General features: G+C 37.6%; 1 protein-coding gene across 2 annotated transcripts; it reads right to left on the minus strand.

Moving 5' to 3' along the window:
- Positions 1–822: 822 nt before the first annotated feature.
- On the minus strand, positions 823–22,872 carry LOC139114442 (very low-density lipoprotein receptor-like). 2 transcript variants are annotated; one of them, XM_070676183.1, is made up of 7 exons: positions 22,782–22,872; positions 7,096–7,166; positions 5,989–6,120; positions 4,789–4,899; positions 3,703–3,800; positions 2,785–2,859; positions 823–1,107 (listed from the first exon to the last, which is right to left on the minus strand). In XM_070676183.1, exons 2-7 carry the CDS (start codon positions 7,154–7,156, stop codon positions 961–963), a joined length of 624 nt encoding a protein of 207 aa, XP_070532284.1. In that variant the 5' UTR covers positions 7,157–7,166; positions 22,782–22,872; the 3' UTR covers positions 823–960. The 2 variants fall into 2 exon arrangements, with proteins under 2 accessions (XP_070532284.1, XP_070532285.1); XM_070676184.1 differs by having other exon boundaries at positions 7,096–7,163; positions 22,782–22,846.
- Between the last annotated feature and the right edge of the window lie 1,284 nt (positions 22,873–24,156).

The raw sequence follows: 24,156 nt of genomic DNA on the forward strand, positions 1-24,156 counted from the left end.
CAAATGTATGTCTACTGCACAACAAAAGCATGTGTCGAATATATTACTACCACCTCCATCTAGTGTTAAATCAGAGGAATCTGTAAGTAAACCAGTTTCTTAAGTTACGACAAAACAATGTAACAAAACAGACAAGATTGGTCCAACCCTAGAAGACGCCGAATCTAAAGATGGACAGTCGTCATACAAATCATGTCGCTTACATTGAGCATGGTCCAAAGAAAGTTAAAATTGAATTATAAAATGTGATGCTATAACATATCAGTTGAACAAATTGTCTCCATTTTGTTATTGAATGTGTGTGAATGCTTGAGACATCTCAATTTGACCTATTGTTCTCTTGCAAATTAGTAATTAGTCATACTTTTTTTCATATTTAAATAAGTAATCACTACACTTTTATTGATATGATAAAATTTTCTTTCATTAAAGTGTGGTGATTACTTGTTTTACATATGAATAAAAGTATGACTGTTTACTTATTTTGCATAAGAACAATAGGTGTCAGTCGTGTTTTCAGGGATAAATGGGATGGCAAGAACAATAGGTCACATGACCTGGAGTGGTATAACATGAACAAAATGACACATAAAGATGTTCATAACGCTTTAATCATTTCCCTTGGCTGATTTCTCAATTACCATACATGGAAGATTGAACAGTTCAAACGCCTTCGCCTGTGGTACTACTGCTGGATCAACTCCGATCGAGTCTCTCTCTCTCTCTCTCTCTCTCTCTCTCTCTCTCTCTCTCTCTCTCTCTCTCTGTGTATGCGCAATGACTGTGACAAATATTGCATAAATAACCAGAGCTAACGGTATGTTGTTCGCATTTACCAATTTTTAATTGACGTTATTTGCCAGACTGAGTGAAACACAACTGTGTATAATAATGAAAATAATGATAAAACGACAGGTCTTTTCCCGCCCTCGTCTCAGTAGACATCACCAGGCATGGCCTTTAGACTGCAACCACTTCTTTCTTTGTCAGAGACTTGTTACAATGGTCGGTTTTAGCGCAGCAGAACGTGCATCCCCTTCCTTTAGCCACTCCTTTCGGTTCATCTTTGCAGGACGGCGCGTTCTTCTCCTCCAGGCGATTGCATTTCTAAAACAAGGTAAATATTTTTAAAAGGTAGATGCCGTGTCAATTACAAAACTGGAGGTGGGAGATATTTCTTTCCCATTTCCAAAATCAGGCGTTAATATTTTACTCTTTAATTTTACAACAGAAGCTTGAGCTTCCGTGAAGTGTATGTAATTCGCTGATAACAATCAGCTGTACCTGTCTTTCAAGAAATTCAATACCACGTCTGCCGTATCTTCTGTTGAAGAAACTGTTATTGATATTATACAACTCTAAAACGGAGGTCATTTTAATTCGATCTAAATTTGACCATTCACCAGCGCCTTTCACTGACATCAAGATCTGTTCCAGTGTTATTGAAACCACTTCATTTGCGAGGAACATCGGTGTAATATTTGATGACAATCATATATTCCAACAACATATTGGTGCCACTTGCAGTGCTATTCACTTCCTCCTTCGCAAAATTGGTCGTATCAGAAAGTACTTGTCCAGAGATTCCTGTGCCACCCTCGTCCACGCCGTTATATCTTCAAGGCTTGACTACTGCAATGCTCTACTATATGGCTTGCCCGATACACAATTACAGCGGTTACAACGTGCCCAAAACACAGCAGCTAGAATTGTTACAAAGACCAGGAAATCCGACCACATTACCCCCATACTTATGCAACTTAACTGGCTTCCAGTACATCATCGCATTGTATACAAACTTTTGCTGATTACTTACAAAGCCCTAAATGGACAAGCTCTACAATATCTCAGAAATTTAATGACACCTTGTGCCTCATCACGTGTTCTTCGTTCATCTGATAAATGCCTTCTGCACACACCTAGATGGAATCTGACTACCTACGGTCGCCGCTCCTTCTCTGTAGCAGCTCCTGTCCTTTGGAACTCTTTGCCCTTTGACATAAAAACCTCTCCTAATGTCAACATTTTCAAAAGACGCTTAAAAACTTACATCTTCCATAGAGCATTTTCATTGTAACTCTAAGCGCCACTGAGCATTGTTAATCTTTGGATATTAGGCGCTATACAAATTTCTAGATAGATAGATAGATAGAAAGATGTGTCTTAAAGGGCGGGGTTGTCGGAACTGCGCTTTAGGTCACATGGTGGCACGACCAATGTTAACACTGTATCCAAGGTACGTTGACGATAAAAGAACGTTTGTCAGAATGCGCATCACAAAATTTAAATGTCGCAGCTATGTTGACGTGTTATCGTTCATGATATACGTTGTTTGTAAACAAGAAAGTCTCACAAGCGTATTTCCGATGACCCCCTTCTCCCTTTATTAACTCTACCTTACGGCGTTTTTGCTGTTTTTTCTGAGGGCATAAAACTGTCAACACGATTGGAACTAATTTGAGATAATTGGATAGAGAAGTAATGTCGATTTCATCTACAAATGTAACCTCGTCTGCTTTTCATTTTACGTTACACACTTGGCTTTAGAAGTAATTTGTAATATTGCAACATTCAACTATAGGCCACCTAACATTTTTGAGAAATTTGAAAAATATGAAAATCCATTTATCCCAAATTAGTTCTAATTGTGTTTGTCACCAAAATGACTCAAAGTGAACTGTGTAATGCACCATATATTCAAAACAAAAATGATCGACGGAACGGGTACAAACGTTATATAGAAGATTTCGACGGCCGAAAAAGACATCTTATTACAATATTTACCCTTTGGTCCAGACATCCCAACCACACCTTCAGTACGCCATTTTTACTTTGCTTCCAACGGGTCGCACACGTATCCTGAGCATCGGAATGAGGAGAAAAGTCTTAAAATTGATGTTAATGAATGATTCGGGCAAAAAATTCATATCGGTTAGCATAGTTTATATTCACAAGATACACATTTCCTGCAAGTTCAAGTAATTTGACCAACTCACAGCCTACGTATACAAGTTGATTTGTTTGGAGTTTCGGTGATTGAAGTGAAGTAAAAGCTATTCGAAAGTTACAAGTTTTTTTGTTGGTGAATACTGCTTTAGGTATTGCGAGTGACATTTCAATCGCCCATTTCTAGTCGCTGGAGAGACCCAATTTTCAAATTGGGAAATGTTTGTCTTGTTTTTGAAATCCTTTGCTCAGCTAGTGAGCGGCAGTGTTCCCGGATACAAATGCATCATGTACAACAAGTTACCAGAGCAACACGAAACAGAAGTACCGTAGTGAAGTACAATTAACACGATTGGAACTAGTTTGGGATAATTGGATAAACATATTTTTCAAATGTCTCAAAAGTTTTAAATGCCCTATAGCTGAGTGTTACAATATTACAAATTACTCATAAAAACAAATGTGTAACTTAAAAAGAAAAGTGGATGAGCTTACATTTGCAGGTTAAAACGACCTTACTTTACCATCCAATTTTCCCAAGTTAGTTCCAATCGTGTTAATTACGAAAAGACCTACGATTACCAAGCATCTTGCAAACCAACAGTGACTGAATTATGCGTAAAGCACGCGCTTTGGGTGACGTGAAATGTCGGAAAGTCTTGGAGACGCAAGATACCAAGATAATTTGATAATTTTTCTCTCCTTTTAACGAGGGTATGACTGGAGAAAAAGGAAGTTTTTGGAACTTGTACTTACGCTGGCACTACATGATTCAGTGTACTTACTGACTCCACCACAGTCTAGTTCGTGGTTTGCCAGCTTTTTCCAGCCGTTACAGTCATTACATTTTGGGCCTGCGATGAACGAACAAATATGAGAGAGAGAGAGAGAGAGAGAGAGAGAGAGAGAGAGAGAGAGAGAGAGAGAGAGAGAGAGAGAGAGAGAGAGAGAGAGAAGACATAGAGAGAGAGAGAGACAGACAGACAGACAGACAAAGAGACAGAAAGAGAGACAGACAGAGAGACAGACAGACAGACAGACAGACAGACATACAGACATACAGAGACAGATAGACAGAGACAGACAGACAGAGACAGAGAAACAAAGACAGACAAACACACAGACACAAAGAGACAGACACACAGAGAAGAGGAAGAGAGGCAGAATGACAGAGAAGTAGAAACAAAGACAAGGAAGAGCAAACACACAGGCAGAAATAGACACAGAGAACGGAAAATAGTCATATTGAGCAAGAAAAAAGGGCGACATCCAGAGAGAGAGAGAGAGAGAGAGAGAGAGAGAGAGAGAGAGAGAGAGAGAGAGAGAGAGAGAGAGAAAGCTATGTCATTGATTGTCAATCAATAAAACAAACTAAATATAATTATATCTGAATTCATTTTTACGTATTGGATATTGGTATTGATTCACAACATGTTACCGTGAAGATGACGTTAGAAGGTCTATATACACTAAGTATATTTAGAGCCATAATGAACCGAATTCAAGTAGACAAAATGATCAAAATATGGAGGCGTTGACGCTATGTCTTTAAAAAAATCTTATTTGTTGAGACCAGAAGAATAAGAATAATATGCGTAAAACAGTCACATGCATAGTCGTATGTAATGATCGCATAATGTTAATGGCAATGACATTAGTCACATAAGGTATCCTTCTTCAGAATAAAGTACTTTTAAAAATGTTATTTCAACGATCGTAATTATTTTGCAGACAATGCATATGTCAGTTTAGCTTTAACTCCGCGCTTTCTCTGAGAGTTTGTTGGCGCCCTCTCGCGGCATTGCTTGTGCAGTTAGTAGTTAAAAACTACATCATACTCACCGCAGGCTTCATCTTCGTTTTCTTTGCAATCCTTGTAACCGTTACATTGCTGGTAACCAAGGATGCAAACACCGTTGTTGCATTGAAAGTCCCGCCAGTAAGAACAAGGTCCTAAGAGACGTTGAAATGACACCAAGAACGCGAAGTCATGATATATATAACCATCTATCTATCTACCAATCTACCTAGCCATCTATCTATCTATCTATCTATCTATCTATCTATCTATCTATCTATCTATCTATCTATCTATCTATCTATCTATCTATCTATCTATCTATCTATCTATCTATCTATCCTACCAATCTACCTAGCCATCTATCTATCTATCTATCTATCTATCTATCTATCTATCTATCTATCTATCTATCTATCTATCTATCTATCTATCTATCTATCTATCTATCTATCTATCTATCAATCTATCTATCTATCAATCTATCTATCTATCTATCTATCTATCTATCTATCTATCTATCTATCTATCTATCTATCTATCTATCTATCTATCTATCTATCTATCTATCTATCCTACCAATCTACCTAGCCATCTATCTATCTATCTATCTATCTATCTATCTATCTATCTATCTATCTATCTATCTATCTATCTATCTATCTATCTATCTATCTATCTATCTATCTATTGTATCTATCTATCTATCTATCTATCTATCTATCTATCTATCTATCTATCTAAGTATCTATCTATCTATCTATCTATCTATCTATCTATCTATCTAGCTATCTAGCTATCTAGCTATCTATCTATCAATCTATCTATCTATCTATCTATCTATCTATCTATCTATCTATCTATCTATCTATCTATCAATCTATCTATCTATCTATCTATCTATCTATCTATCTATCAATCTATCAATCTATCTATCTATCTATCTATCTATCTATCTATCTATCTATCTATCTATCTATCTATCTATCTGAATTTAACCTACTACCTATCTATCGTTCTACTGCTCTATCTGCAGGTGTTCGACATGTGCCCACTGATGTCATTTCGTCCGCCTGTTTGTCTGTCTGTATGTCTGTCTGTCTCTATCTATCTGTCTCTCTGTCTGTCTGTCTGTCTTAGTATATCAAGCAGCTACATCCATTTCATCTTTGGTCAACGAAAGAGCGGCTGCGTTTTTTGTTGCGATTGTTTGTATCAAAACAAAGAAAGTCCATAATACTTACGTTTTTCACATCCCTCTTCATCTTCCTGTTCTTCGCCGGGACAGTCTACCCACTGGTCGCATCGACTGTCACCGGGAATACATTGGCCTGAATTACACCGAAATTCATCATCTTCACAGTCATTACCGGCAACTAAAAAAAGAAGAAATTTACCGGGCGTGGATATTTCACCCCGTTAAAGCCCCACTAGCTGTTAGGATTTTTACTTCCAAGCTAAAATAGATTTGTAAGAATGTACTAATTAAGGTGTGTGTATACACCTATTCTTATCCACCCGCTGGCACTGTATATGCAATTTTGAACAAGTTAAGATTACACTACGATTAAATGTTTTCCCAAACATTAAATCGCAGCCCCATGCAGAAAAGCAAGAACTGTGGATACTGTGCATATCTGCACTGAAATCTTCACATAAACTGCACAGAGTAGTCCAATGTAATGCATATGGGTGAATGCTTTCAACTGTGACATTGTATGTCCTGTGTCCTTTGTAATATTACCATTTTTTTGAAAATGGCGGGCAATCAGAAAGACCGTTAAAATCTGAATCTTCTTGTCAAATATTTCACAAAGGAATGGTTTCCTAATGTAGTAAAAGCCAAGGGTAGAATTCAGAGAAAACCAGGAGAGAATAGGAAGATATTTTGAGGTCAACAAATTTTTAAGTGTTACAGCTAGTGGGACTGTAAGTCACATCTACCTGATAGGAATGTTAGAACACATAACAAAGCAAAGCATGGAATGTTTATACACGCTGTATGTGTGGTAAAAGTAAGTGAAGTTGTTTGTTAAGGAATGGACGTAACTGTGTGAGTTTTGCCGTAAATACCGTATAAACAAAGCCATACTGTGCGATTTGTTTTAAAGGAGGGCAGTCGTCGAAACTGCGTGTGTGCGACTTTCTTGTTTACAAACAATGTATTTCATGCATGATATCTAGATGCATCAAGTCAACATAGCTGCAACATTTAAATTTTACGATATTCATTGTTAACAAACATGTTTTAATTTCATCAATCACCAAAGTACCCTAGATACAGTGTTTAGGGGTCCCTTGCAACCTTTGAGCACAGTTCCGACGACTGCCTCCTTACCTTCGTTCCTTACCTTGAAGTGCCAGCTCCGATGCGCTGATGGCGATTGTGACGGCCAAAACAACTTTAAACATGTTCTACCTTCTGTAAAAAATGACATTAAATTAACAGATGGAATAAATAAGTGGACATCACATAGAATTCGTCCTGTTTGAATAGACATCAAATCAGGTCCATTAATCAATATCATTCAATGTAACTATGAAATTTACCAGGTCCAAGGAACATATCGAAAATGACAAAGGCAATGGGGGTCATCTTGAACCACGAAATAGTGGTGGTACCAGGTGTCCGGAATGGGTAAGCGTACCCTGCCAGCTAGCTGCACCCGTCAAGATTGACCCAAAGCGACAAATCCATTGTTATTTGGTGGATTCACAAAATTACTTTTGTGAGTCAAAATTTGGTATGCTGTCACTCATCATTCGAGAAACAGAAAAGACGCCAAGAATTTAAGCCGGCAAAACAAATCAACGAACAAAATCCTGCCCATAATCATTAATCTTCGATTCCGCCCGTCCTTTGCTCGGAAACAGACTTTAGTCGGCACGTTTTGAAATCGAGGGTGGGGTAATAAATGGATACAATTGTCGATTTTTAAAGCAAATCGCAGTAAGTGTGATGCAGGGGTAGGGCGAACAATACACACGCCCAGTGACTTTAACCTTTCACTGCAGTACAGTGCACTGCAGTGCAGTGCAGCGCAGTACAGTACAGTACAATACAATACAGTACAGTACAGTACAGTACAGTACAGTACAGTACAGTACAGTACAGTACAGTACAGTACAGTACAGTACAGTACAGTACAGTACAGTACAGTACAGTGCAGTGCAGTGCAGCGCAGTGCAGTAAGGGAACGAGAATTATAAACGGCATCATGTACCACGCCGACACACAACAGGAGCTTATGAAATTAGTCACTATATGTCTTATTTAAACATCTACCTTCAAGAGTACAATTATTTAAAGAGCATTTGTGTACAAGAAATTTGATCACTGAATTTTACCTGAAAGTGGAAATTCATTGTAAGTGATGCAAACTATGAACAATGTTAAGTCATACAAATTTAGCAACATCTGTGCATTAATGTATGTCCCACAATGGATATGGATTCTCTTCACTGGGATATGGTGATTAGAAGTGTTTATGTGAACAGTGGTTTTGAAATTTCATTCAAGTGTCATTTCACTATACATGGTTGTATATGGCGCAAACTATGAGCAGTTTTTTAATACAGAGCTGGCAATAATTGTGCATTTATGTCTTTGAAAACGCAAAGAATGCTGGGTCGAATTTTTAGACACGCGCCCTCTGTGTTCATAACTAGATGCAAAAATTGTCAGTTTTTAGTTTTCAGCTTGCAATTGGAAGTTTGGCAGTGCAGTTACTATTGCAACGATAATGATGGCACAATACGTCCCTTGTTAAACACAATAGGTTGTTATCATGGTAAAAACTGCCAATTTATGTCCAACATTTTTACACTTTGAACAGAAAATCTATACCTGCAGGGTCTGACATCGTGTACGTGTGTGAACTGTTGTCATCAGAGGATAAACTGGGCATAGTGGTCATACAAACGTATATAGCAAGTAATAATTAATTCTGTTTTATCCTTTACTATTACTAATCATGAATCAATACAAATACAATTTCTAATCTTAACTCCTGGCGTGACACCAAGGGCTGAGCCCTATATGATATTATAGTAGCGTAAAGTAGAGTAGAGTAGAGAGGAATAGAGAGAGCAGAGCAGAGCAGAGTACAGTACAGTACAGTACAGTACAGTACGGTGCAGTGCAGTGCAGTGCAGTACAGTGCAGTACAGTGCAGTGAAGTTTAGTGCAGTGCAGTGCTGTTTAGTGCAGTGCAATGCAGTAGAGTAGAGTACAGTACAGTACAGTAGAGTACAGTACAATGCAGTGCAGTGCAGTGCAGTACAGTACAATACAGTAGAGTGCAGTACAGTACAGTACAGTGCAGTGCAGTGCAGTACAGTACAGTACAGTACAGTACAGTACAGTACAGTACAGTACAGTACAGTACAGTACAATACAGTAGAGTACAGTACAGTACAGTACAGTACAGTCTAAACGCATAGCGCAGTACAATGTAGGCAGTTACATTATTAAATCATTTACAATGTGCCGATATACATTTTCGCTTATTTGCCTCATTGACGATATTTGACTCTTTTCATTTGCTTTCTGTCGATAATTTTGAGAATTGAAAAAAAAAACACGTCAGCCTGGGTGGCACACATGTTCATTAAACCATTCAGTTACTAGTCTAAGTTTTGTACGCAATTCTGAGTATCCCCTAACAAATATATTACCTGCTTTCTGAATTTTAATAGTAATCAAAATTTAAATACGATTTTTTTTTCAAATCTGTGACATCTCGTTCTGTCATGTGGCCCTCAAATTACAATTGTTGCCATGCTGCGACTAGCATGCGACATGTGTTTCGGTAGTAAAGTATAGGATTATGATATGATATTGTCATTCATATTATTTCCATTTGTCCTCTGCTCCTTTATCTTTATAATATTTATTTTCCGATTATATCTTGGATGTTTGTATTTACCTGTAGGGCCACTTAAAGAAAATTCCTTGTTTGCCGTCCTTGGATTTTTGACAGACCTATACCAACCAGCGAGGGAAAAAAGCAAACACGGACATAAAACACAAGTGTATTAATATAAGCTCAAGTTTAATTTGGTTTCTTTTAGAAAAATAATATTTTATTTGTAATAGTGTTAACATTGTGTTTTTTCATAATTTTCTCTGGAAACCTATCAGCACGCGGACAGCGAACAAAGAATTTTATTTCAGCGCCTAATGTATAAAGGTTTGCGTCCATTCACAAATTAGTATATTTTGACAGATTAATATCGACGTAGGCAGTTTTTAGCATCTAAAATAAATCGTATAAATTATCTAAATTTTTCCTTATTTTATTGGTTTCATCCAACAAGCAGAAAGATAAGAAAAGTTCCTGTCCCCTACCGGAAACACATAATTTATTTGGCCTAATTCGATAATGGTTCTTTAATATTCTTGAGCTTCCTGTCACATTTTTCACCTTTCAAAGTCAAAGAAACCTATAAGGCCTGATCAAATTCCCCTATGCTCCATAAGGATAAAACCAAAGTATGCTGCAAGGTGGAAAGGTCAAATATAAGTCACTGTTTTCAGTTCGTATGGGTTTTTTTTCCAAGCTATGTAAAGCTCGCTCCGAGTAACATAGGCAGAGTGGTAACGCCTGCATGCCTTTTGTTCCATGGTCGTCTCGGTAGACTATTGCCTTTTCATATTAAAATGAGCATCAAAGGTGTTAAAGGTGGAGGCTTTGTTTGTGGTTGATAATTACACGAGATTATGCGAAATATACGACGAGATGGCATCGTACTGCCAGTCGCGTAGCAACCATAGTTACTTTGTGAGCTCTCAGGCCAGAAACACTGCTTCACGCCAATCAAAACATAACACGCCAGCAGTTTCATAAACATGTCCTTCCTTGACGCACGTGTGAAAGACGGTATGACTGACCGTAAACCATTGAGTAAAACCAGACAGTATCGATAAAAGACTTTCAAATTTGGTTCAAACACACTCATTATATATTCATAAAAATATGAGAGAACTTTTAAAACGGTAAAACCCACTTTCCTGAAGCTCAAAACACTCCCGTTTTCGCCAGCACGTCAATTCTGCTCAGCACCACACGAAAACAACAACACAAACTTTGCCGAACATACTTTCGCTTAACATTGGCGAAAATCCGAAAATTACCGAAGGATTCATGGTCGGCACTCTTCGGAAAAAGAGGCGAGAGCAACCTGAGGCGAGGCGAACATGGATGGTTACGTAACCGCTTCACGCCTTAAACAATACCCGTTGCGACTCAATCTATCTTTCTCTATGTAAAGCTCGCTCCGATTCGACGAAGATCTCAAATATTGTTGATCATGCAATCGTGAATGTCATCTTTGCGAGTATGCCGAGGTTTGCCGAGGGTGATAGCTACAATGAAGCAACAGTGATCAATCACTAGTAACAAAGAGAGTAATAAAGGTTAAGGCTAAGGATGCATGCCCCTCAGGTAAATACGTATAGTTTTGCATAGCTTTTAGTTGCATGATCTGACAATGGAAAGGATTGAACGTGTGTTTTGTCAGTCACTCTCACCATGTATGTATGTATGTATGTATGTATGTATGTATGTATGTATGTATGTATGTATGTATGTATGTATGTATGTATGTATGTATGTATGTATGTATGTATGTATGTATGTATGTATGTATGTATGTATGTATGTATGTATGTATGTATGTATGTGTGTGTGTGTGTGTATGTATGTATGTATGTATGTATGTATGTATGTATGTATGTATGTATGTATGTATGTATGTATGTATGTATGTATGTATGTATGTATGTATGTATGTATGTATGTATGTATGTGTGTGTGTGTGTATGTATGTATGTATGTATGTATGTATGTATGTATGTATGTATGTATGTATGTATGTATGTATGTGTGGATGGATGGTGTTCACTTTGTCTCTGCCAATGTGTGCACATCATTCTATTCTTTGTCGATGATTCCGATGAACTAATAAAAGTTATTCATACCATGCTTGTAAAGCTCAAGCATGGTGAAATTCCTTCACAATAGTTGAAAAAGCTGTCTCCGTGTGATTTTTTAGAACTTTGAGGATCATTGTTTTGTTGAACAACTGCAATCCCTCAAAAGAAAGAAAAAAATCGTTACGACGACGGCCTACAGGGACAAGCAGAGTAAGGTGTCAAAGCGGAAGGTGACGACAGTAATGAAGAGGTGATGCGGTCAGTTTGTTTACAAAAAATATTTAGCTTTACGAATCGGATGTCGTGAAAATTGATGAAATAAGAATGTAAAATTAGAGCAAGGAATTTCAAAGTAACTTTTTCTTCATCGGCTGTGGCCTCTTTCTCCATGTGTGAAAGATAAACAGCGCTTCTATAGTCGTTGGCAAACAGTTTCAGTACATCATTTCATTATTTGTTCTTTTAATTAATTGTCTTTATTGCAATGAATAGCAAGAATAGAAATGTTAAAAACAAATATATATACAAAAACATACAGTTGTTATAGATAACATTAAAAAGAATAATACTGTATTGTCAACAACAGTAATGTCTGTCTCTGTGATAAAAGATAAATGTTTACGCACAGGAATTCAACGAACCCTTGGCGATGCAAAGCACTTCATTGCATGGCTAGATTTACTTGCACCATTCTAAAATCCACCAAATTTTTCCGGCTGGTCTCAGCGCCAGTGCAGTCGAGAAATATGGGGAAAGCGAGGAGGTGGAATAAATCGCGGGGGTTGTTAACTAAATGTGAACGGGAAACCCACCATGATCGGCGATGTTGATGAAGGTCATCAGAAATTGAAGGGGAGCTTGATACTGTATCACCCCAATATGTAATAATTAACCAAATATATAATACTAACCCTATATGTAATGACACTAACCCAATATGTAATACTAACCCAATATGAACGCGTAGTGGTGCCTTTCACTCGTATACGCATTAAAAGGGCCAGTAATATGAACTTTTGATGGTTTGTTCAGTATTTTTATTTTGTATGTCAATTGCAAGTTCTTATTCTACTCCAAAAAGAATGTCGGAACATCCACTAACTAGCGCGTCAACATATCCCATAGTATGTAAAATGCATTGTTATTGTTTTCATTTGAATTCTGGTCCGGACCAGAATTCACTTGTCAACAATAAAAATGCAGTTTCCTCGTGTACAGGGTGAGTTGAAAAGCTGAATGCTGTGTATCCCAACTTGCTGTCGGGAGTAGAACAAGAAAGTACAATAGACATTAAAAAAACAGTGAACGAATCATCAAAAGTTGGCATTACTGGCCCTTTAATGTAGGTTTCCGTGGACAATAAATGGGACAGGCAAAGAGTACAAGCGTGGAAATATCGACTAATCCTTACCAAATGTCACGAAAACTATTTACTAATTTTTAATCCGTTTATGTGAGTGATACAAAAAGTCTATACAAAGTATATTAAAAGCCCCAACATTACCACTAACGATTTAAAAAACATTTGCTAATTTAAGATCTTTTCTATACATCTCACACATGTTCTATTGCAAAGGGCACTGAATGGGTATTACTAGAGCCACAGTTTGGTGTTTATGAAAGGGAGTGTGGAGGACGTGGCGATGCCTGTAAAACATATTTAAACAAATTTTAGACATTATATCTTTACATGAATTCTTACAAGAATATAACGAGGCTAGCAAATGGGGTCAAAGATCTCGTGTTATTCTGGAATCACATCTGTTATAGGTTGTGTGACCGCATTTATCCTCCAGTGCTTGGTATCAGGGACATTTCACTATTGTAGTCTGCTCATGTGGAAAAAGGCAGCTGTTACCGTAGGCAGTTTGCAAATCAATCGGACTATAGTAAGCTGCAAATCTCTGCTCCGATTAGTATCTATGATCACCGTCCGTCCATCATGCTATGATAGAGCAATACGATCACCAGTAGGTTCGACAAACCTGTACGAATTTCTCCACTGTGCCACACAGCCTTTTGTAGTATGCCGTATTTCTACTGCTGGACTTTACTGTTTCAATAATGAGGCGGGAAACTGTCAATTTCATACCGGTTGTATGTTGTGCCCTCAGAAGGACGATTCTCAACGTGCCATTTGTACAATGCGCGGGTACATTTTGCGCGCCATACTGTATATGAATTTTAATGTTCCTAACAAACCAATACACTTTAGACATTGACCTATACCTTAATTTACCAGAAAAACGAAGACAAGGGCATATTTACAATTACTGGTCCTAATTCTGACAAAACAAGGGAAGAGTTGTTATTATCACGATTACATTACATTAGTTTAAGTATTTTCCTGAGAGGACCATAGAATTAATATATACAGAGCAAATTCAAAGATGTCAACCGTAATGGAACTAAGACAACTCGTCAGCTAATAAGAATGAAAAAGAACTTTATCAAGTCAACAAACATGACTTTATGCCTAACTTGGAAGAGCGTCTTGACTTTATCAGCTATTGATGAAGGTGTGGTCTTACAGTGTTCTACAATTGCATTACTCCAAGTTATATGTTGAATGATGACATAATTCGACCTCAATCTCATACATTATTAATACAGTGGTTATTTTATTCACTTCGATCGGATCCTAAAAGCACACTATCTCCTTCTTTCATATTTTCAATTTCGTTTCTCAAAAGAAATCATATCAAAGGGGCAAAGTTGCTGTCTTTTTCCGATTATTTTGGTTATGTTTGTTTCATACGAACAATTACACTATAGGGAAAAAAATGCGTGACTACAGCGAGAAACTGACGCTTTCTCGCAATTGGTGAGAATCTGTTCTTATTCTCACCACTGTCGGTGAGAAAATTTTATTCTCCACTGGAGATTGGTGAGAAATGGACTCCTTGGCGAGAATCAAGTGTGAGAACAAATTCTCACCGGCGAGAATGGAAATTCTCACTAAGCACAGCGAGACTTGACATTCACTGGCGAGAATCATCAAGACTCGTCCTTCACTGGCGAGAATCAGAAAGACTCCGAACAGCGAGTCTTCATGATTCTCGCCAGTGAATTTCAATTCTCGCTGCACTTGATTCTCGCCAAGGAGTCCATTTCTTACCAATCTCCAGTGGAGATTAAAATTTTCTCACCGACAGCAATGAGAATAAGAACAGATTCTCACCGATTGCGAGAAAGCGTCAGTTTCTCGCTTTAGTCACGCACTTTTTCCTATAGTGTTAGTCATGCGGGCCCTTCTCACTGAAACCTGTTACATTGTCAGTTGTCTGATCGTTAATCCCTGATTGTAGATATAACAATACATGTCAATGCTTCGATGACCTAATTATGACACATAGCAGAAATTGTCAGTGGCATATTTAATGTTTATTCGCAAGGCTTTGAGGACAGTAGAGTTGTGATGATTGACAATTCAACATGTTTCAGTCAGCAGAACAGAAAAAATAATTTCTCAAATGGAATGATTTTAAAAGATAGTGATTTTGTCCTTTTAACATTCTTGTCCTTTGTCCTTTTTCATTTTAACACACCTTGTGTGGTAAGTGGATACGGTGTGCAACATGTCTAATAATATATTGATACAAATATGTCGAGTTAATATATTAAGAACTTTGTTGGTGACGGTAAAGCGCCATAGAATTTTTTGCGCGTTCTTTTGTTATCTGGGGACAGCATGTTGTCTGGTGTTTTGACCTCGAGGTCAGTAATCCGCAGAAATGACACTCTTTCATAAAAGTGGCATATTCGTAGCGAACGACAAATAGACGTCCGAGATGAATTTAATATCGGGCCCTCAAAGTGCATAGATGTAAAATTCAAATATTGACTACAGTCGAGATAAAATAGGAAAATTAACACTTTGCGTTTCTTACAGTCTCGTTGCCAATTACCAAGTGCCTCTGTCTCCGTCGATCCTGCGAAATGAGCAATTGTCTTTCCTTTGTCAGTCGATAATTGGATTTAGACAATTGTCATATCATTATCAATAGAAAATTACTCGTTAGTATAATGCTATTAAGCTTTGACATTTTGCGATCATATTGTCCCGTGATTGATGTTATGGACCGTATGTCCACTTCGCGCTCTGAAATTACCATTCTCATTGTTGAATAGGTTGTATAACCGTTCAACACAAGAATCACTCTTATGACTATACTGAAAATACTACGCAAAGTATCAAACGTGAGTGTAAAGAATATTGGCATAACCGATACACCATTGTTGGAAAATCTTAAGGTGGACCGCACCTAGGACTCACAAACCTTTGTAATATTTTTTGTGGGGCTCATTTGAAGCTTATATGGAGTGAACTAAAATTATCACTTTTTTGTGAAAATCGAAAAAGTATTTTTCCCCATAGAATCAACACTGGGATGGTGGGCATAATTCCAAATGTCTTTAACTTTAATGTAATCGTTTCCATTATGGTACCAATCTTTGCTCCAAGATCCACGATTTTTATTCTTTATTTTGAAAGAGAATGATAAGTCTCGGTTAGGAAAGTTTGCGCAAAAATGTAAGTCTTTTGATTTCAAGATGCGTACTACCTTAAGGTAGAACGCGCCTCGGGGACAGATATTCGGACTCCCAAACTTTTACAATTCTTTTCTGATCTACTACTTGTGGGGTTCGTTTTAAAGCTCTTGGCGAAAAAAAACTTTTTACCGGCTTTGTTTTTCGAAAATCGAAAATCTACTTTTTCTCCGTAGAGTTAACCCAGGAATGGCGACAATTTTGAATATCAAATATCGGTAAATCTTTGATAATTTGTTTCTCTAGTACCAAAATTTGCACGTTGACCCCCGATTTTTATTCTTGATTTTGAAAGAGAATGGTTGAAATATTCTTTGAGGAAAGTTTGAGCAAAAGTTTAATTCTTCCACTTTCGAGGCGCATACTACCTTAAGTAACAGGGGTACACAGAACTATTTCTAAATTAGTTTAAATGCCGCAAGCACTGCAGTCTGCAACATTCCTCGACCATGTCTACGGAGGAAAGTCACACAGCATGGTCGTGTCTGAAATGAGTCTGGGTAATTCGTGTCAATTAATTTCGCTGAACGACTGCACAATAAGGTGTGTTAGGGAGCCTTCAGAAGTTAGATAGGGGTGGGCCATGGGAACTGGCGGGAGGGTCACTTTTTAGAAAACTGTCACTTTTTATAAACCTATCTTGAGGGGAGGGTCACTTTTAACAGAAGATAATTTTATGGCCAAACCCTTGAATGTCCATTTGATATTTCCTCAATAGGAAATCAACATTGATTCTTTTAGATATATACACATTATCGACAAGCTTCACAAGCAAGGAAGATGCAATAGTGTCCTACATTAAACATCTTGAACAGTTCAAAGTGATGAAAGACACGAGACAAAAACATATAGAACAGACGGCAAAGTGTATATCAATGATCAAATGTCTATAAATGCACAAATATTGTTAGTTTATATTTTATGTTGGCAAAAAACTGAGCATAGTTCTCTCATAGACTACCATGTATAGTGAATTCAACATTTCGGAGACATTCAAAATCTAATTTCTTGCACACACATCCATTTTTAACCACCTTAGTCTAATCAAGTATATTAAATTCAATAACCAAGCATACATAAATACACAGATTCACCTATTTTTGTACTGGAAAAAATTATTCATAGTTTCCTCATAGACTACCATGTATAGTGAATCGAAATTTTCAATGAAATCCAAAAATCAAATTTCTTGTACACGTATTCACGTTTTACTTCCCACTTCAAGCAAAGTGAATTGACATATATTATCAAACATATATAAATGTACAGATATAGCTTGTTGTGTGGGGGAAAACTCAACAGTTAGCCTGATAGACTCCCATGTATTATGATTGGATATTTTTTGGTGAAGCACTATATCAGCCACATCTTGCCGCCTTTTAGTTGCGCAAAATATGGTGACCTTCCCGCAAATGCATGACCCTTCAATAATGCTTGCGTGATAAATTGCAACCCCCCTCCCAAAATGCCAGCACTCCCCCTTCCTGTGTCCGTAACTTTCATAACAATTAAAATAATCGCTATGTAAATTTGCTGATACTGTTTCAGTTATTCCTGGAGAGAGTACTGCAGTTATCTGGGGAGGGTCAAGTTTTAGAATGCCGGACAAGGGGGAGGGTCACATTTTAGACATAAAGATAGGGGAGGGTCACATTTTACAGTACAGGTGCGCACGGAATTCCCCCTGGCCACCCCCTGTAATTGCTGAAGCCTCCCTTAATATGCCAGTTGTTCATTTTGTTTCACCATTCGCAAGAAAAATCATATGTCGAGAAGTAGATAATATTATAACACGCCACATGGTCAATATGTGTTGCGATTCGCCAGAATACGTCACGTGATAAAAAAAGAAAAACCTTGTCCCTTCTGGCTAAGTGACGAAAGAGGGTGTTTTGAAAGACTTTCCTAACCTAATTTTTTTTAAAGTGCCCCTTCATGTGACCCATACTGTTGGTATCGTTTGCAGAAATGAAAAATGGCGGGTGAACGATGAGCCTCTACCTAAAACAGCAAAATTTCTATTATTATTATTATAGACTTTATTTCGGACTCATTGTCCATATAACAACAAAAGAAAATCTGGTGATAAATATACACAGCTTGGTTAAGTTATACAAAAAGAAGCTTATTCCATAACTTTATCATTTCAGAGTTTAAATATAATGAGTCATACACACATCGTACAATATCATTACTGCTTCTTAGAAGTCTTTGCTTTAAACCATAAATTTGCCTTCGCAGCAAGGCATCAAAGTTATTGATTCTGTTAGATATAAACATAGAGCTTGCACTACTACGTTTATCATAACCCAATAAAAGACGAGCAGCATTATTATAAGCAACTTTCAATTTCCTCATAATATGAACAGAATATTTCATCCAAATTGGACCGCCATACAATTGATAACAATATGTTTTGAAAAGAACACTCTTGACTTCAAAAGTACACCGAGAAAATTTTCTCATAAGCATATTGGCTGATATATAAAAGCATCTCATCTGTCGCTCGATATCGTCATCATCACGAAAGTGATCGTTGAGAACAAAACCCAAATGTGTCTTCTTTGTGACAAATACTAATTTAACTCCATTGAGATACACAGAAGGAATGTGACGAATCATAGAAGAATCGCATCTCACACACATACATTTGGTCTTTTTGCTATTAAATAAAATATCATGAGTATCACCATAGTCACTACAAATATTGACTAACTTCTGAGTTCCCTTGACAGAAGGACTAATCAGACAAATGTCATCAGCATACATTAAATGATTGACGAAAAGTCCTCCAATGTTACAACCTGTTTTGGAATTAGACAGCATATTGCTCAAATGATCAATATAGATATTAAAAAGCTTTGGTGACAAGATCCCACCTTGCTTTACACCATTGGAGACAGTAAAACCACTGGAGGTACATGCACCCCAGCGAATAAAAGTCTGTTGAGTTCGATACCATCTCAGGAGAAATCTGACAAAATACACTGGTACTTTGCGATCAATCAACTTTTTGAAGAGAACCTAATGGTTTACTCTGTCAAATGCCTTGGAGGCGTCCATGAAAGTGACAATGACGTTACTACCATGCTTTCTATAGTAATTGATTACTTCTTTAAGTACAAAGACACACATATCGGTCGAGTGACCAGATTTGAAACCAAACTGGTAATGTGACGTTTCAAGAGAACATTCAATATTTCTAAGTAAAAATAATTCCATAATCTTAGAAGCAACTGTCGAAACTGCAATCGGACGATAGTTACTTTTGTCATTGATATTGTTGTTTTTGTCCTTTATGATGGGAACTAAAACAGTATCGGATAGGCGACTAGGGCAAACATTATGCACAAACATTGCCGTAAAACACATACTGAGTAAAATGGAAACTTTACTGCTAGCATACATAAAATGCTCAGCTGAGAGATAGTCAGGGCCAACAGATTTACCAGCCTGTAGTTTCCCTATGGCATCACTAATGTCACTGGGGTAAACAATGAAATCATTATCGAGAGTACACTTTTCAACAACATCTAACACAAACCTCTGGTCATGTGTCGTATTCACTGAGTTGTAAACGCCAAAGTAATGGTTACGCCACATATCAGCAATATTAGCTTCGCCAGTACAGCCACCCACATTGTTTGGCCTGGACGAACACTTTTTACTATTAATGGAGTGCCAAAATTTTTTGCGATTTCCACCAAAAAGATTTTTGGCCATAGCATCTGCTTTTATTTGCTCTTCATTAGCACGACACGCCCGTAACGGGTACTTAAAGCGAGCATGAGTACAACGTTTAAAATCATACAGTGGACCATGCTTGGGTTTACCAGACTCACGCCATAATTTAAATGCGTCACGAGCAATTTCAATTTCAAACGGCATAGGAACTTGAAGAGATCACTGACTACAAAGATCCAAGTGCAACGTACGGCCTCGGGGAATAGCGAATCATCGCCCCTCTGGGTTATATATGGGCGCTATAGCCCTCATGACCAGGTAATAGATGTTCATCGCCCATCGACTGGGGAAAAGGACATCAGAAGTTATTTTCTCAAAGACTCTTTCACTTGGGTAATAGTGCGAGCAAAAAGAGTCCGGTCATGTGACCACACCGGGTGTGTCGTCCGCAGCCTTGATACAATGGCAGACAATTGCAGACGTTTTCAACAATACTCTTTCAAAATCAAGAATCGGGGGTCACCGTGCAGATCTTGGTACTAGAGAAACAAATTTCCCAAGATTTACCGATATTTGAAATTCAAAATGGCCTTCGTCACTGTGTTAACTCTATGGAGAAAAAATGAAATTTTCGATTTTCGAAAAAAGTAAGACGGTAAAAATTTTTCTAACACCAAGAGCTTTAAAATGAGCCCCCACAAGTGGTAGATCAGAAAAAAATTGTAAAAGATTTGAGAGTCTGAATATCTGTCCCCGAGGAGCACACCAACAATTTGACACAGTAAGCTTTATCAACATTTTGGCGGGAATGTGACCTGAGACGGCATGTTTGTCAGTCACCGAGTACCGTCGTGCCTCTTTGCCCTCCGGTGTTCTCTATCGGGGACATGTTACGGTGACATTGCGCTCAATGCATGCCAAATTTGAACCTGCATCTGCTGCGGTCGTTAACTCGTAAATCAACTTTAGGGACCTGTTGTCTGTACGTGCTATCTGTATGATCATCAGCCGTGCTGGAAAAACGGCCGCGGTGATCGACTACAATATCATCAGATTGGCATGAACCACAGGCTAATTAGACATTATTTGTGTTGATATTTCCAGTTATGCAAAAATTAATTCTGAATATTGATAAATTATAAATATGAATGTTACAGAATAATGAAATCTTGCTTTTTTACAAACAATATCGTTTATTTTGTGTAAATACCTTCTGGAAACCCCATTGTTGTTATAATTATGATTATTAATAAATTATGATTATGTTTAATAAATCATATTTTACACATTGTAATCTGCTTATTGTAAGCAACCCCCTGGAAACCCTTATTTAGTTCACAATCTATGCCAAAATATACAAGTGACACCATGACCCATGTTCAGTTACGGCGAAAGTGTGCAGTCTACGGCGAAGTTACTACACAGTGTATATAATGAGATACTGGCCACATCTTTGCTACAAAAAACATGGTGACCCTTCCCAAAACGTATGTGTGAAATTTTATGACCCTTCGAAACTGTTTGCATGAAAATTGTGACCCACTCCCAAGAAATATCGGCTTTCCCTCCTGTAATTTCTGTCCAGTCCCTTACACAAATCATTCAGATTTTGCATCCATAAACTTAGCAATGTAAAATCTAACCCTCCTCCAGGCCAAGTTTTTAAAATGTGACCCTCCCCCAATTCCTCCTGCCCACCCCTTCATAATAACTGAAGGCTCCCTTATGGCGTCAACTGGGCCAAGGGCCGACGACTCAAAGCGTTTAGACACACACAGTTTGGGCCTAGTCTCATATTTGTATCTCCACTGAAACTATCCTTCAAGCCCGACATAAATTAGTCCGGTCCTGGGCCGACATAGCGCGTTCACATTGTGATTTTGAAAACCAGGGCCAACTCAGAGGCGACCTAAACTTCTGTAGTGTGGACGCACTAGATGAATGACTATATGCCTGTCAAACCATGCAATAACGATGACAAACTCAACCTACGACAGCAGTTTTAGTTTTACACAATATATCAACATGTTAGAATACAGTTTACTGAGAAATAAAACACATTTCCCACTAGTTACGTTGTAATCGAAAGGCAACAATAGCAGCCAATGTCATTTCTTATTGAGTCATTATGACAAATTGCCATTATATATATTATTAAACTTTATTTCAGACAGGTACAAGGACCGTCCATAGAATCAAAAAAGCTACACAGTACACCAAAAAAGCACAACACCAAACTACAAGAAAGTACAGGCAGATTACAAACACACATTAAAAAACAGAAACTGAGAGACAATAAAAAGCAATTCTAAGACTAACGATACAGAAGCTGTCTCCAATAAGATTGCAATCCAGAATACCTACAGTCTGACAAAAGTAAAACTCTTATATATATATATATATATATATATATATATATATATATATATATATATATATATATATATATATATATATATATATATATATATATATATATATATATATATATATATATATGAGATATCTAATCGTTTCCCACTGGAGTTTATGACTACATATGGCTGGTTGATGTTCCTTTTATACCAGTATAATATGATTATAGCAGAATTGGATTATCGGAAATGCAACGTGAATATCAAAGTACACTCATATTGTTACAATCGCATTTCCTGAGTTATCCATTGAAAAATATTCTTTGTAGGTATGATAGCTGTCACTTTTAATAATATTTTCGTCATTTTCACGTAAGTCAAGTGAATTTTATATACTTTTAGTTGGCAAAAGCAAAGTATTTGCATGAAAGAAGATAGGAAGGTATAAGGTTTGTGATCTTAACGGTAATAATACTTACTCCATCATGATAACCGTTTGAAATGTACATACCTCACGCTCTTGCAGGTAAGTATGTCGTGTCACGTCCGTAACGTAATCTTCGCCACCGAGATAGCTGTAATTATTTTGCTGGTGTGGGCGCATATATATAGTTGGGCATTGTCAGTCAAACTTCTCGGCCGCATGCGCAAAACTCGAGCCGCCGGGACCCCTCCCACTCGATGTGGGCGTGCAGGCAGGGTAGATCGATCGAATCAATGTGTTATTCAAATGGCAAGTGGCCTCATCCAACGACATTTCTGCTCAGATCACTTCAAGTGGAAACAGATGTGACATTTTTTTTCATCATAAAAAAACCCCGAGAGCATATGTCTGGTCCCCATTGACGCAAAGGAAACTCATTAAATCAGTGTTTTTGTCCGTTGTAAAGTTATGCATTTATGATTTGTCTTTTATGTCGCGAAATAAACACCGTACGGCGTTCAGTGGATTTATTAGCCTTCACAAGGGTAGTTTGATACAATATGTCGTGATAAAATCATTATGCCACGTAATGATAATCGTTGATTAACGCATTAATGAACTTGACGGTGCCAAACTGCATTAAAATGCCAATTAAATTACTGTCTGTCTGTGTGTGTGTCTGAGGCTACTGTGTGAGAGCCAATCTGTCACTATAGCGCTTGAAAACAATAATAACTTTGATCCGTGTATTGTAATATCAGCTAATTTGCATAAACACAGAGACTCTTTGACGTATTTACTTAAAGTCCACCAAAACTTTTCACGACAAAACTGCAGGAGTCGGAATAAATTAATTTTTGAGGCACATCGTGCATCGCACATTTTAACAAGGAATTTCTAGTCCGATGGTTGTAAATCAAGCTGCATGTTGAAGAAGAGCCAGAGTGGTAACCAGCAACGAAGGCGGCAACTAGAGTGACGAAATGGTAGCGTGAACTAATCAACATTTGATGGCTGGACGGTCAGCTTTCAAACGCAGATGCCGTACGAGTATTTCATGAACTGACAGTGACACAGAGCAAGCGGGAACGTTGCCATGGTACGTAATTCAGCGGCGAGGTGCGAACATCATCGACCCAGTTAATGCAATCCGCAAGAATGTCGTAAACTGCAAGACTTAAACTTTTGCCCGAACTATCGGAAAAAATCCCTTGTAACTATTCCCTTTTGAAATCGAGAATAAAAATCGAGGCTGATTTTGAAAAATTTGGTGTTAGAGAAACAAATAATATTTATTGACACTTGCAATTCAAAATACCTGCCATCCTTGATAACTATATGGGTGAAAATTTCCTTTTTCGCAAGAATAAGACGGCACAAACTTTATTTGCTCATTTAGCTTCAAAATGACCCCCACCCCAAAGAAGAGGTAGACTAAAAAGTACTGAAAAAGTTTGTACTG

Source organism: Ptychodera flava, chromosome 16, assembly GCF_041260155.1.
Source record: "Ptychodera flava strain L36383 chromosome 16, AS_Pfla_20210202, whole genome shotgun sequence".
In the NCBI taxonomy this organism is placed as follows: domain Eukaryota; kingdom Metazoa; phylum Hemichordata; class Enteropneusta; family Ptychoderidae; genus Ptychodera; species Ptychodera flava.